The sequence below is a fragment of the Apteryx mantelli genome, chromosome 2 (genome assembly GCF_036417845.1).
Source record: "Apteryx mantelli isolate bAptMan1 chromosome 2, bAptMan1.hap1, whole genome shotgun sequence".
NCBI classification, from domain to species: Eukaryota; Metazoa; Chordata; class Aves; order Apterygiformes; family Apterygidae; genus Apteryx; species Apteryx mantelli.
The window spans coordinates 40,196,349-40,210,252 of NC_089979.1; the positions used below are offsets into that span (position 1 = coordinate 40,196,349).

The 13,904-nt window shown below is 35.6% G+C and overlaps 1 protein-coding gene across 5 annotated transcripts in view; it reads left to right on the forward strand.

The window, feature by feature from the left end:
- CSPP1 (centrosome and spindle pole associated protein 1) overlaps positions 1-13,904 on the forward strand; it is a 66,629-nt gene that overhangs the window by 42,096 nt on the left and 10,629 nt on the right. For 4 of the 5 annotated variants that reach the window (XM_067290527.1, XM_067290528.1, XM_067290526.1 and 1 more), the window contains 8 exons: positions 1,818-1,930; positions 2,682-2,831; positions 4,039-4,194; positions 5,021-5,125; positions 6,177-6,243; positions 7,821-7,941; positions 8,608-8,753; positions 9,629-9,769. In XM_067290527.1, the coding sequence (XP_067146628.1) occupies positions 1,818-1,930; positions 2,682-2,831; positions 4,039-4,194; positions 5,021-5,125; positions 6,177-6,243; positions 7,821-7,941; positions 8,608-8,753; positions 9,629-9,769 (999 nt within the window). The remainder of the gene's footprint in view (positions 1-1,817; positions 1,931-2,681; positions 2,832-4,038; positions 4,195-5,020; positions 5,126-6,176; positions 6,244-7,820; positions 7,942-8,607; positions 8,754-9,628; positions 9,770-13,904) is intronic. The other variant, XM_067290529.1, reaches the window with a different exon arrangement.

Consider the following 13,904-nt stretch of genomic DNA (forward strand, 5'->3'; position numbering starts at 1 on the left):
AGTTGGTTTAGATGCTGCCTCTCTTTCTCCTGGCAGAACTTCTGTGTAAAGAATTAGGTGGTCATTGGAGCATGGACCTGGACTTCACAGGATTGCAACTCAGTGTCCTGACTGTAGAATCAATTTTCTTTTGTCCCCCCGCTCTTTCTCCCTAGTGTACTGTAAATTTAACCATTTAGTAGGAAGTGAAACAAGCAAAACTGATAAAGCAAAAATGCAGAATAGCAACGAGTTCCCTGGCTGGAGCACTCATTTTGGGGTCAGGAGTTAGAGATTGGTTCAGACCAGAGATGTGAATCAGTCTTGAACCTTCTAACCGAATAGTCGGACAGTTAAGTGGCCTGGTGCAGGTTGTTATTTTTTAATTCCTTTTTCCTTCCCCTTAAAGAGAAATTTGCAGGAGAGTAGCTGATACACAAAAAGTTCACACCTGGACATATTCCATAGTAACTTGTCTATCTTGTCCATGCTTTTTAAATGGTATATAAGCTTCATTCTGACTTCCTGTGTGGTTTATATCGTGTATGAAATAAATACATCCTGAAAGAGGCACATGTAAATTTAGTTATATTTTGAAAGCATTTAAACTGTGATTCCATATAAAGAAGAAGAATATCAACCTCAATGTGTACCAGGTTATTTAAGCTTAGGCAGCACGTACTCTTAAGGCTAGGTTGTAGCAGTAAGAATGTGCGTTCCCATGGGAGTTAAGTGGGGATGTTATTTCTGCTTACATCTGACTTTGGTCTTAAGCCACCATAATGGAAAAGTAAAGGGGGAACATGAGAACAGCTATGGCTATATTCATTTCAAATTTTTGAAAATAAGAATTTCCCCAATGAATAGTGCCTCAAAGATGTGTAAACTTGACGTGAATGAGGAACATGCTATGTCAGGTGAAAAGTCAGCACAACTTTCTCTCCTTCTCTTATACTTGCTTCATTTTTCCTCCGCTTCCTGTAGCAATCCTATTTTGCAAAAGCTTTTCTGAATGGTATCTGAGTTATTCCTCCTTTCTAGAGCTTTTGGGACTGTATGGTTATGATGGATTCCTGACTCAGGGCTGAGAATAACTTGGCAACCTCTCGCTATTGATGTTGCTTCCAATATGGTAGATAAGGTAGCTGAGCTGAAAGAGACCTGACACTTCAAACTTCATGGTGTAGAATGCACCTTCTGCTAGCAAAACTGAATTTTCTGAAGTCCCTTGAATTTTATTTACCATCTTTGTTTTATTTTTTGTAGCATCCATTGCTGTTCTACCTAAATGTTTATTCCATAAGGGTGCAAAAAAGATAAATAGTCTGTTTTTAAAGATTGAATAAATTCTAAGGAACAGAACTACATGTGCTAAGTATGAGTAAATGCAAGAAATAAAATTATGAAATGTAAAAACGTAACTATTGTAATTAACTTAGAGGTAAATTTTGTAGATGCTACTTTTTTTTTTTTTTTTTTTTTTTTTTAGCCCAACTGTAGATTGGTCAGTAGAATAAATGACCTGTTTCCTGATATCCTGAAATCCTTTGTAGGTGTTACTTTGTTTAAAAAAAAAAGAAAAAAAGAAAAAAAAAAAAGAAAGTTAGCTCAAACATTGTTAATTGAGCCGTTAAAACATGATAGTATTCTAGGCAGACAATCTAAAAACTTTAATCATAGCTATTGTTTTCAAATAAAGCCTTGAATAATGGATGTCATAAGCTGCCTTGTGAAAGAAGTCTCTCAGATTCCTGTTTCTTCACTTTGGCTTGCTGTCTCAAGTTTCTAGATTTTCACGTGGAAAACTTTTTTTTTTGTTGTGTTTTTCCCCCTCTTAGGTTGTACATTTGCACAGACCTCTCCTTTTGCTCGAGGTAATGTGTTTGGTGAGCCACCATCTCCACAGCATCTTAAGCGGCAAGAGTCATACAAGAACTTTCTTCGCCTACAGGTAAATGCTCATGCCAGTTGTCAAATAAAAAAAAAGAGAGAAGGATTAAAAATCAAGGTAAATAATCAGAAACTGCTTACCAGAGACTTTATCCACTCATAGCTAATTCTGTACACACGATGTGTACCAAGAGCTTTTTGCTATCGAGTTTCTCAGATTTTGGCTTAGATAAGGAATGCCTATAAAAGCAATGCTATTAGTAGTTGGCTTCATTAACCTAGATTCTGCCTTTTTCTTCTAAAAATAACTCTCTAAATACTGTTTTGAGCTCTCAGACTGTACATACAGTACAAGTTTACATACATAAATATGTAAAGAAACAAAGACATTTGCCCTCTACAAGTTAACATGATACAAATGCCTATTTATTAAAACAGTGAGATAATTATTATTTACTGATGCGTGTATAAAACTTGATTGTTTTTCTATCATTTTCTGTCTATGTATGATACTTTGAATATAATCTTCTGCCACAAGAATTAAGTATTAAGGAAATCTAGATAATTTAAAGAATATGAATGTTACACAATAGTTTAATGTGGATCTCTTAGAAAGAAAAGATGATCTTAGAAGCTTTTTCTATGTACAGTGCTGCCAAAAACGTAAAGAATGCACAGAACTTTTCTTTCAGTTGCTCTTTGATTTCACAAGTAGGGATTACAAGAATCCACAGAATATCACAATGGTAAATGTTGTTTATCAGATTATTGCTGGCTATTGACAGTTGAATACTTTTTGGTCTATTTTCTAGATTGAAGAAAAGAGACTTAGGGAAGAAGCAGAGCGAGAAAAACTTAGAATGGAAGAAGAAAAAGAAGAAAAACGACTAGCTGAACAGAGGATGAGAATTCAAAAGGAATATGAAGATGAACAGGAAAAGAAAAGAAAGAAAGAGGAGGAGGTATGGTATTTTGATATCTTGACCTTTTTTAATCCTAAACTGTTTGTAAGATTTGTGACTTCTGGAAGAGGAAGGTAAACTGAGAAGTATACTGTGGCTTTCTCTTCATTATTTAAAAAAAAGAAAAAAAAAAAAAGAAAAAAAAGGTCTGTATTAGCCAGAGGAGAGCTAGAAAATTGTCACTACTAATTAGCACATTCTCCCCAATCATAGTGGTATACTTTCAAGTTGAAATATTGTTAATTCTTTTAAGAAAAATAGTTTAGTTGTATGATCAACATTGGTGCTCTTCAGTTTAAAGCAAAGTGATTGTGAGGGCACTAAAAAGCTTTGCCAAATTAAAAAAAAAAAAAAAAGGTGCGTGTGTGTGTGTGTGTCTTTTTTCTTGCTAGTTTCTTAAATCTAGCCCTTTCTGGAATTATTTGTATTCCAAATGTAAGAATATAGAAAGATTTCAGAGAACGTTTTTTTTTTCGAGTTGGCCGGAATGCATCTTTGAGATAATGATACTACTTATTTTGGAAAAATGTCAAGCAAATGTAATGAATGTCTTTCATGGAGGTAAATGTTGTGATTTAAATCAAACCAAAAAGCTGTATTTATCATGTTTGGAAATTTCAGTGAATTTTCATAATTCAGAATCTCATAAATAACTGTAGGACAAGGGCACAAGTCTATCAGAGCTGGAAAAATCTTTCACTCACTGCATGTTTATGAAAGAAGATGTAGGACTTAAGGATTTCTGAGACAGAACACTTAGCTTGTATTCTCTCCTGTTCTTTTGTATGAGCAAATGAGTTGAGTCAGTCTTACCTTTACCTAGATAACAGAGCTGGGCTAGTATAGTATGGGAAACTTAACTTACATTATTGCTTTTCACAGACACAGGAGTAAAACTGTAACCAGAGGCTGATATTTCTCTGTGGGCTTGTGATAGGATAGTGCATGTTTGCAGCATGTTTTATTTGAACCTGAACTTGGAAATGATTCCTCCAGTTTAGTTTGAACTGATGTTAGCAGGGGAAGAATTACAGATGTTTGATGTTTGCATGGCATAGTTTTTAATTTGAATGATTGAAGTCAGTCTAATGAAATATGCTTTTCATTTCATTCTAATCACTTTGTTACTTTCAACTTCTCAAACAAAAAGGTAATTTTTAAAAATGTTGAGTCTTTTTTTCATGCACTAATAATGTTTTCATTACAGCAAAGATTGAAAAATGAAGAAATAATTCGATTAGCTGAAGAGAGGCGAAAAGAGGCAGAAAAAAGAAAAAAAGAAGAAGAAGAAAAGCAAGATGAACTACTTAGACAATATTATGAGAGAGAAAAAATTGCAAAGATGGAAGAGGAGAAAAAGATGGTATGCTTCAGTGACTTTCTAAGTTATAAATATTTCTTCCTAACTTTTAAAAATAACTGAATTTTAAAGAAATTGTGGATTTTTTAGAGATCTGCCTTCAGTATTGTTCCCCTCTTAGTCACTCTAGCTACAGTATACTTAGCACACACACACAGACTGCTAATTGAAAAATTTAACTTATCACAGTGGAAAAGTCTGTTGCTGATCAAGTTTGCATTAAAAAAAAAAAAAAAAAAAAGGAAACTTACTCAAACTTAGCCCATGTTTGCTAAGCTGCATTCTATAGTTGATTTTTATATCTGCTCTGAAATACCATGGCCATGATGAGGTCTAAATACAAATAAATTAGTATTATTTAGAGGCCTGTTCATCTTTAACAGTGTTCTTCTTTGTAATTTAATTATTTTCCTTTGACCTGGAAGATATAAGAAGTCCATCACAGAATGCTGATGGACACAATCTAAGTAAATAGGACTGGCTCTCTTTTATATTTCTGTACAATATTTTTCTAAAGTAGACAAATGCAATGGAAGAAGCTGGAGGAAAAGAGGATATGTAACTTAAACATAAGTTTAAAAAACTACATCAGAGAAAAAAAATACTAAAGTTACTCCAGTTGGAAAAAAAAATCATGAAATAACCCATGCAATAATTTTATTGAGTTAAAAGTTTAAAGCAAGATAAATAAAAACATATTTCCATTAAGGGTTAAGCAAAACCATTTTTCTGTCTACTGAAAAATGTTAACAAGCTTCTTCCTTTCAAAAATAATATTTTATTTAGAATCTATGGCAGTATAGCTTTAATCTTACTTTCCTGTTTTCAGTTATCAAGGCAACCTTCTCCTGTCATTCCTGCTCTTCAGAACAAATCAGTAAGAAAAGAAGAGAGAATTTCCTCTGCTGAAAGCCACATATCTTATTACGCGCAAGTATGATTTTTCTTTTATAGCCAACATTTACTGGTTTAATTAAGATGCTAAAATATATGAAATCCTACCAGGTTTTTCCTGTTTGACAGTTATCACTGGAATATCATGAATAACTGGAGATAGTCTTTATATCAGCCAGCCTTTTAGGCCAAAAGTTAAAATGTTTGATTTTGTCCAAAATATTGAACAGCATGCATGTTTTCTGTAGTGATGAACACCTTATTTTTGAGCATAGATGCTCTCTGTCCATCTTACCAAGATTATAAGGATGCAAAGGTTAGGACAAGAAAGCTTGCTTCTAACTCGGCATTTCATTGTGTTCACTCAGAAAAGAACTTAATTCAAACGTTGAGAGTAATGTTGATGCTTAGCTATAGATGTATTGGTTTATATTTCTATTTCTCAAGGTACAAAAAGTTAAGTCTTAATATGCATCATCTTTCTCCTTTGCATCACAAAAGCTTTGAGTTATAATCATGGTCCTGAGACCACTCAGTTCTTTCACTTGATTTAATCTTCCCTAGTACAACTTTCTTTTTTCTTTTTTTGCCCTTTGAAGAGTAGATTAAATAATTGTCTATGAAGTTTGACTCCCAGTCTACACTGTTGAATCTTTATTGAAAAGGGTGTTTTTTAGCAACTTTCCCTATGAACTGGGCAAAGAATTTTAAAAATGAATTTGCCATGGAAGTGATAACTCAGCAAAATACTTCATATTAGAGTTTCAGAAAATGTTTTAAATAAGACTTTAAACCTTATTTAAACTTGTTGTTTTTCCTAGATGATAAGAATATTCTGGAAGGTCAGCTTATTTGTATGTCTTTGCTGCACCTGATATAGTTGTGTCCAGATCTCTGAACAGTGTCTATTATCACAGTAATTTGGTTTGTGCAATTAAAGATCAGATTTAAAAAAACATAGGAGCTAACAGCTGGTCAAGCTGCTATTCTTTCTTCCATAGTTAACATAAATTGGACAAAAAATAAGGAAATATGTCTGATATAGTTACTTACTTTGAGATGAAATATTTTATATTTATTACAATCATTAGGATCCTCTACAGCCGAGGGCTCCTTCTCCACCGGTCCCTGCTAGAAGAAATCAGTTGCGGGCATTTGGTAAGTATTCTCTTCATTGCAGCCTCACTTTTTATTACAATGAACTTGCTCTCATTTACAAATCTCACTTTTCATTCTTGCTCTCAAAGGAGTTGTCTTCCAAAACATGCATTTTTGTGTAGTGTTCTCTATTAGTTAATATTATCAGTGTATTAGTATGGTATGTATGAATATAACCACAAGTATTAATACAAAGTAAAAATGCATTTATGTGACTTTATCAGGGATTTTTTTTCATAAAAACTCTTTGCTAGTGGAATAGTCTCCAAGGAAAGTGCTAGAATCTTTCAGTCAGGACAGATTTTAACTGCTGTGATCAGAACACTGCAAAATGTGCCATATGGAAGAGTTTTGCATTGGCAGAGTAATAAATCAGACTAACAGCGGATAGTGCATTTCTTTCCAAACTTTTACATTTTGCTTTCCTTTGTTAATCTGCCTAATCCTCTGATTGTTCCTCTTTGCTTTTAGTGGTGATTTTAGAAGTCAGACTTGCCAGGAGGATCTCCTTTGCTCCTTAAATGTCGGTTATATTGGCAATGTGTGCATGGAAAGCAGTTATTTTTCTTCCGATGCTATTTTACAAATTATAAAAGATACCATAAATTGCCTGGAACATAACTGTATGTTATGTCCTACAAATGTTAGTAGCTCTAATTTTATTTTCACTTGTTAACTGTTAGCAGTCAGTACCTGGGTCTATTGTGGGGAGATTTTCCTCTTAACCACTGAATGGAAAAGAAAGTGGTTTTTAATTCTTAAAACAGCTCTTGCTGTTGCTTGTTTCAGACCAGTTGTCATGAGAGGATAAAGAAACATGAGTCAATGCTTGCATTTGAGTATTTAAGCTAATAAAACTTGCTTTTCTGCTAGGTTCTGGGCCCAGAACTAACCTAAAACATAATTTGATATTTTAGCAATTATTAAGCAGGTTATTAAGAAAACAGATTTAGAAAACTGTGTTGACTTGTGGGAGAATGCTGACGACAAAAAGCAGCTTAGTTAGACCCAAGGTAGGTCTAAAAAGCCAACATGAGCCCATACTAAAAATATGTGTAGGAAATTGTGGTCCTTTGTTGAAGCTGCTCCTGAACGCTTAGGAAAAAGACTTTGCTAAGCAGACTGATATTCTTCTTTCAAACTCTTCATTGAGAATCAGGAAATGGAAATGAGGTGGTGTGCTTGCTGATACCACCTAATTTCCTGTCTTCTGCCCCTGGAACTCCATGAGGGCTTGTGTAGACATGCTAATCTCAGGAAATTAGTATAAGGCTATTTTCTGCTGATTTAAAAAAAAAAAAAAAAGAAAGAAAAAAAAAGGTGGGGGGGAGTTTTGTTTTGCCCTTTCTGTTTAAGTTGGGGTGTTTTCTGCTCTTTTGGGATCTGATCCTTGTGCTGTCTCAAAATACAAGTTCTGCCCTAATTTCTAGTATACAAAATGCTGGGAGTCTTGTGTTTATATAATCATTGTCCTAATTAACAATTTATCTTCTTTTTTTCACTTTACACTTATGAAGTAGGAGGAACAATATTGTCCCTGACACTTATATTTTTAAATTATTGGTGTTAAATTCCAGAGGAAAGAATGAATGTGATAAATGAATTATCAGAGATGAGGAAGCAGCTTCGTAGTGAAGAGAGGCGACTACAGGAACAGTTGCTAAATGTGGCTAGTGATGATGATGTACCGATTACACGGTGAGATTTTCATCTTCATTTCTGAATGTTACATTTTGCACAGTACCTAAAAGGTAGTATTAGGTCGCTAATATACACAAGTGAAATAAAAATAGAAAAATAGAACTTGATTATAAAATATTATTTTTCTGGTGTGCAAGTTTCTTCAACGATCTTGCTAATTTTAATGCAAGAGTGCCTGTACTGGTAACACTTGATTTTGCAGTACCCTGTCTTGGACTAAGACAGGACTTTATCTCATTACCTTTTTTCCTAGGCCATAATTGGTGTCTGGAAAGTGCTATATCTGGGGAATAGCACTGTGCTATAGAAGTAATTTCTTTTAGAAAATCATTCACTTTTTGTTTAAAATCTTGTGTTTACTTCCAAAATGTATTACTTAATCATACCAGTTGGTTGGAAAAGACTGACTAGATCATCAGTTTTACCTCCATTCCATAAAATGAGGGTTTTTTGTATTTAAATAATTCATCCCTTTTATAGCACAATATTCTGTGTCATTATTTTCAAAATCATGTTCCAATTTTGATAGCTTTATTTAAGGAATAATAAATACAGTATATAAGTAGAGGACATGAACTTTGTTGATATTAAATAATATTTCTGTGCGACTCATGAATGTTACAGTTGTTAATTGCGTACTGCTTGCTTTACAAATCTTTGAAGCAGGAGGAGAGAGAAGACTCCAAAGGACATATTCGAAATGGCCAGGCTTCGTCTGCAGGCTCCCGTAAGGCGACCTTCGTCAAAGGATGCACAAGATCCTGTCAATATACAGAATATCTGGGAATTTAATGAACTTAAATACAAAGGCAGGTAGATCTTCTTGTTCTTGATGAAGAAAGGTAGAGAAACATCTGCTTCCTTCCTCCATCTTCCCCACTATGCAGGACATAAAGACAAAAAAAACCCAGCCTCCTCTCATCTACTGCCCATAAACAACATACTTTGTGGACAGCATTCTGTGTGTGTGTCTTCTGGTGTGCGCATATCTACAAATGCCCAATTTTACTATTGATTTATAGGTACTGCACCTTGAGATGGCGGCTGTTGCCAGTCACTGCATCTACCTGACATTCAGGTGTTGAGCAGCCTGGCAGAATTTTCTTAGTGGTTTTCTTTGGCGCCCAGTATGTGGTCTTTTAGATAGTGTATGCCAGTTTGACATAGAATGATTTTTTTCTTTCCCAGAATAATCGTAAACTTCTATTCATTATGGATTCATACAATACTTTGACAGCTGGTCACATGCAATTGCTAGTTCCTTCCTTAGCTGGGCTGCTGGAATTGGACTCTTTCCCTGCCACATTCATGAGGTCCAAAGGAGATTGGGCATCATTACTCTTGAGATATCAGTCAGAACACTCACCTGGCTGCCTATCCTTGTTTCTTGGACTTCTTATGCATTTGATATTACGCAGACTGCAGATTGAAAGCAGAGTTAATTTAATTTTTTTTTCTCCACCAACAAAATAGAATTCTGTGTAGCTTTCTACTTTTCTCCTTTACCAGCAAATGTGTATTTTTATAGAGTAAAATCTCAAAATCATTGTTAAGGTGGCTCAGATTCTTGGTCATGATTGCCATTTTATTTAATATTTCTTATGAGTTTGTAGCTAGTCCTTTAAAAATATTTTTCAGAAACATTAATTTAAGGCAAAATTTAAATTTCATATCTTTGCACTAGATTCTGATACGCGTATAGGCTTGAAGCACATGTATCCTGATCCTCCAAAAGATGATCAGACCTTAGAGATTCAGCAGCAGGCACTGTTGAGAGAGCAGCAGAAGAAGCTTGACAGAATGAGAATGAGGAGAGAAACAGAAGGTAAGGAAAGAAAGATCCAAGATACTTTCAATGATTTTTTTTTTTTTGGTTTTCCATTTGATAAGAGTTAAAAGAAAAATTGCCAGCTCTGGTTTTACTTCCATGAAGTTTACTTCCTGTCAGCACTGCAGTACAAAAGAGTAAAACACCCAAATGCTGCAATTCTGTGTTTTTAATAATGTTAAACAGAAAAAATTGAATGACGTTCTTGCTATTAGAATGACTGACTGCTTCTCTTTGGTTCCCTGGATGTAATATAACTACTGCTTCACACTTAAAAATGCAATAGAAAAGTAGGTCGGTTACTGTTTCCTAAAGAAAACTATAGCAGTGAACAATCCTCAGCTGATTTGTAATAAAGTGTTAGCAGGTAAGAGCCTTGCGGCATTTCTTCCAATTCTCACTGAAAAAGCAGATGGCTTTGAAACTACAAATTAGTTAAATTGCTGTCAGTATGTCTTCTCCTACGTCTCTGACTACTGAAAGTGCTTGTAAAGGATTAGAGTCCTCTGATTTTCATAGTCTTGGGTTGACTGTTTCAAAGTTCAGGAAATCTGTATTCTTAAACAGGCTTTGCTTTAGAAACTGCGTGTAAGACAGCGTACCTTGTTTGAGGTTCCAGGATGAAATACTGCTTGTATCGCTTGAGAGAGAACATCCTAACACAATAAAACAGTCTTTGTTGTGCATGGCAGGAACAGTGACAAGTAGACGGAGCGGCCCTTTCTTGCATGCTGTAAACTCCAAAGCTTAGCAATAGTTAATAATCAGTCAGACAACCTGAGATGCTGCTCATATATAATTGTTCTTCAAAGATATTTGAGAGTCAAGCAGCTATCATGGAAATTGCTTCAAAATTTCCAAAATTAATAGTTGCAACTGTGCAAAAGATTTCAGTTTTGAGTATAAGACACAAATTTTGCAGTAAAGTATCAGTTTGTCTCTGTATTCCACATTGGCCTGACTAAATTTCTGAAAGGAAACTTTATTTTAGATTGCTATTTAGATTTTTAGCCCTAGGAATATGGCTGGAAGTTTGGAATGAAAATAAACATATTTGAAAGAAAAATAGTTAAACTTTTCCATACTGTCTTTGAAAAACTGGATGCCTTTTCTTATTGTTGGCTATGGTTTGAGGGTTGATTCTGCTACCTGTGAATATATTCACACGTGAGTAGGACAAAACTGATACCAAGATACAGAATATGTCAGTTATTTGCATGATGATTTATTCTGTACCCTAGTTGAGTGTTAAAGATGACTTCTATATCTTGGATATTCTGGTGTTCAAAAAATGTGCACAATATTGCCTATACATAATGTAACATTGCAGTGGCAAATAAGTGCATCTCTACCATCATCTCTCTTAATTACAAGCTCTTTACTGTCATTTAATGTTTAAATGGAATATGCAGGGTTGTCTCAGGCTTGCCCTTTCACTAGCTTCCACTGAGAACTGTGTTTTGTTGTTTGTTTGTCTGTTCCCCCCCACCACCATAATTTTTCAGTAGGCCAATCTGAGATGCCTCTCATTTAATGTTGTCTGGAGAGGAAACCCCACCAGCTAGTAAAAGCAAATTTGCCTTTTTTCATTAATTTTGAGGACAAGCTGTCATTTTAGACATATGCCAATGCTGAATGGATAATGCAGGCTTACATGGTTACAAACTAAACAGGCATTTCCTGGGACAATTTAAATTAATTGGCAGACAAGCAGCTGAATTTTAAAATTATTTTCCACCAATGCGTATAGAGGATCTTTGAGCAGCCTTTCCGCTGTCTCTCTTCTGGCCTTACGATGTAGTTTAGCTTTCTAGTCTGTCACTGTGCTACTGAGCAAGAGAATTAATTAGTCACCATGTATACCTTGTATTTCCAGTTCATTGTCCTCAGAGACAAATTCATCTTCTTTTACTCACTGAAAATAGAGGAGTTATTTTCTGATTTGAGGCAGAAAGAAAGATGAATTAAAGCAGTATGTGTTTTTGTACTGTGTGGGAAGTGCAACATTATACGCTACAGTGGCAAAGGCTAACCTGTTTATGCTACTGCTCCCATGCTGCTAGCGAAGATCCCGATAGTATATTGAAGGGGAGCGACATACGAAAGAACATTGCTTAACTATATGTAAGTTGTCTTTATGTTACATGTTTTATATACTGCCTTCCCTCTGGTATATTTTTCTTCTTTCTTTTTCATTACACTAAAGAGAAATCTTTGGATTATTAGTAGAACTATAACCCTAAGAAATTTTTTAAATGTTCAAAAATATTTTAAATGCTTGCTCTTTCTCCTCAAATAAGGCAGCTTTTTGTGGTCTTTTTGTTCTCAAATGCTGCTGCTGTTGTTGAATCAAAGAGTTATGTGCATAAGAGATACTCGCAGTTACTCCAGAGGGACAATATAAGCTGAGCAAGAAGAAAGTACCACTTAACTTATGCTTCAGTTTCATATGTAAAATGGGGTAATATTTGTCCCCCTGGGGGGGGGGGGGAGGACTAAACACTGATCTGTCAGTAAGCTGGTTTACTGAGAGAAGCATTTTTCTTTCATTGTCAACTTAAAGCCTATGAAGGGACAAATAGTGCAGAAAAGTCATTTAAAGAAAAGCAGCTGTGGGGAGGGCTAGGTAAAAGGCTTCTGAGCTCAAGATTTGCCATTTGCCTGTTTCCCAGTTGTTCTTGGTTAAAAATGTAATAGTGAAATATAGCAGTGTCTTTTTTCTAGTTGCAAGTGGCCAAGTGTCTGAATGCAGTGGGAGTTTCTCAGGATGTGAGAGTTGAGACATTATCCTTGGAAAATTAGGATTGTGTTCTTTTGTGCCGTTCGGTTGTATGAACATACAGGGACACTTACTTCCCTTCCAGACTTGTCATCCTTGTTCCTTTTAAACAAGGAGCTCATGACTTTTGTGGTCTGTTCTAAATTTTTCATTCTTATGCACACCCTCAGAGCATGTGTTTTTGTAGATAGCCAACTGTATGTGAGGGTATGGACAGAGAGTCTCCTCTGGTAGAAGATTACTGTTTGGGGCGATGGGAGGAAAAGGCACGGGAGCAGGTTTGAGGTGGTTGGGCTGACGTGCGAGGCTCTGCTTAAGCGCAGTTGGTACTGGTATCAGGAATGGGCTGTTTGTCAGTCTGAGCGGAGTGGAAGCCAGAGCACTGTGGTTCTTGATGCTAGACAAACAGTCAGATAAACATCAAATAAGCTTATTAGATATAGGTGCAAGAATAAAAATTATATTATTAAATACTTTATTTGAAGACTTAAATAAAGCATGAGTAACTTCAGTTTTATTACTTGGTGTTTCCAGTGTGCAGGGGGTCCTGTCAGATTAACTTTCAGGATGGTTCTCCATGCTTTCCAGATTTGAGGGGGGGGTTTTAGCCTTAGACAAGTCTTTTCCTCTGTGAAGTGAGCACTGACTGGTTAAACCTCTCCTGGAAATCTGTGAACTCGGCATGTTCAGCATGCCGAGCGTCCGCTTGTTCTCGAGGCTTCCTGCAGGCTCCAGTTCTGGTTATCGCACCCTGATAGACGCCCAGAGAAGTGACTTCATCTCCTGCACGAAGGGAGCTGATTCTGGTATGGCTCCCCTCTTGCTAGGCAGTTTTGTTGTTGCGTCGTCCCGTGCAGAGGAGTGTATCGTCAGTCTTGCATTCTGTTGGTACGAACACAACTATTTATCTATACCGATTCCTAACAAAGGGATGTCTGTAATATAGAATAAATCATTTTTGAGTATCCATGAGTTTTAACTACAAAACTCTTATTATGTTTAGCTTCAGTATGTGTAAGTGAGATCCCTGACTCTGTGTTATCACTAGATCTTGAGAGACATTAAAAATAATGGCAAAACACAAAGCTGGGGTCAGTAAATACGTGGCTTAGGTGGTCTCTAGTTATGGAAGGGGGAAATTCGTCTTTGGCTTTTTAACTTTTGAAATACAATACAGTATGGGTTTGTTTTTCCACTTGGTTCATGGTAAGTTTAAGCAAAGCCTGATAAATGTGAGATGTAAAGTAAATGAGTATGTAAATAAGTGAGATTTCTCTTCCTTATTGTGTTTCGTGGCCTAGCTACTGAGTTCAGGTGTGATTAAACCATTGCTGTTCAGTGCTGGCAACTGTT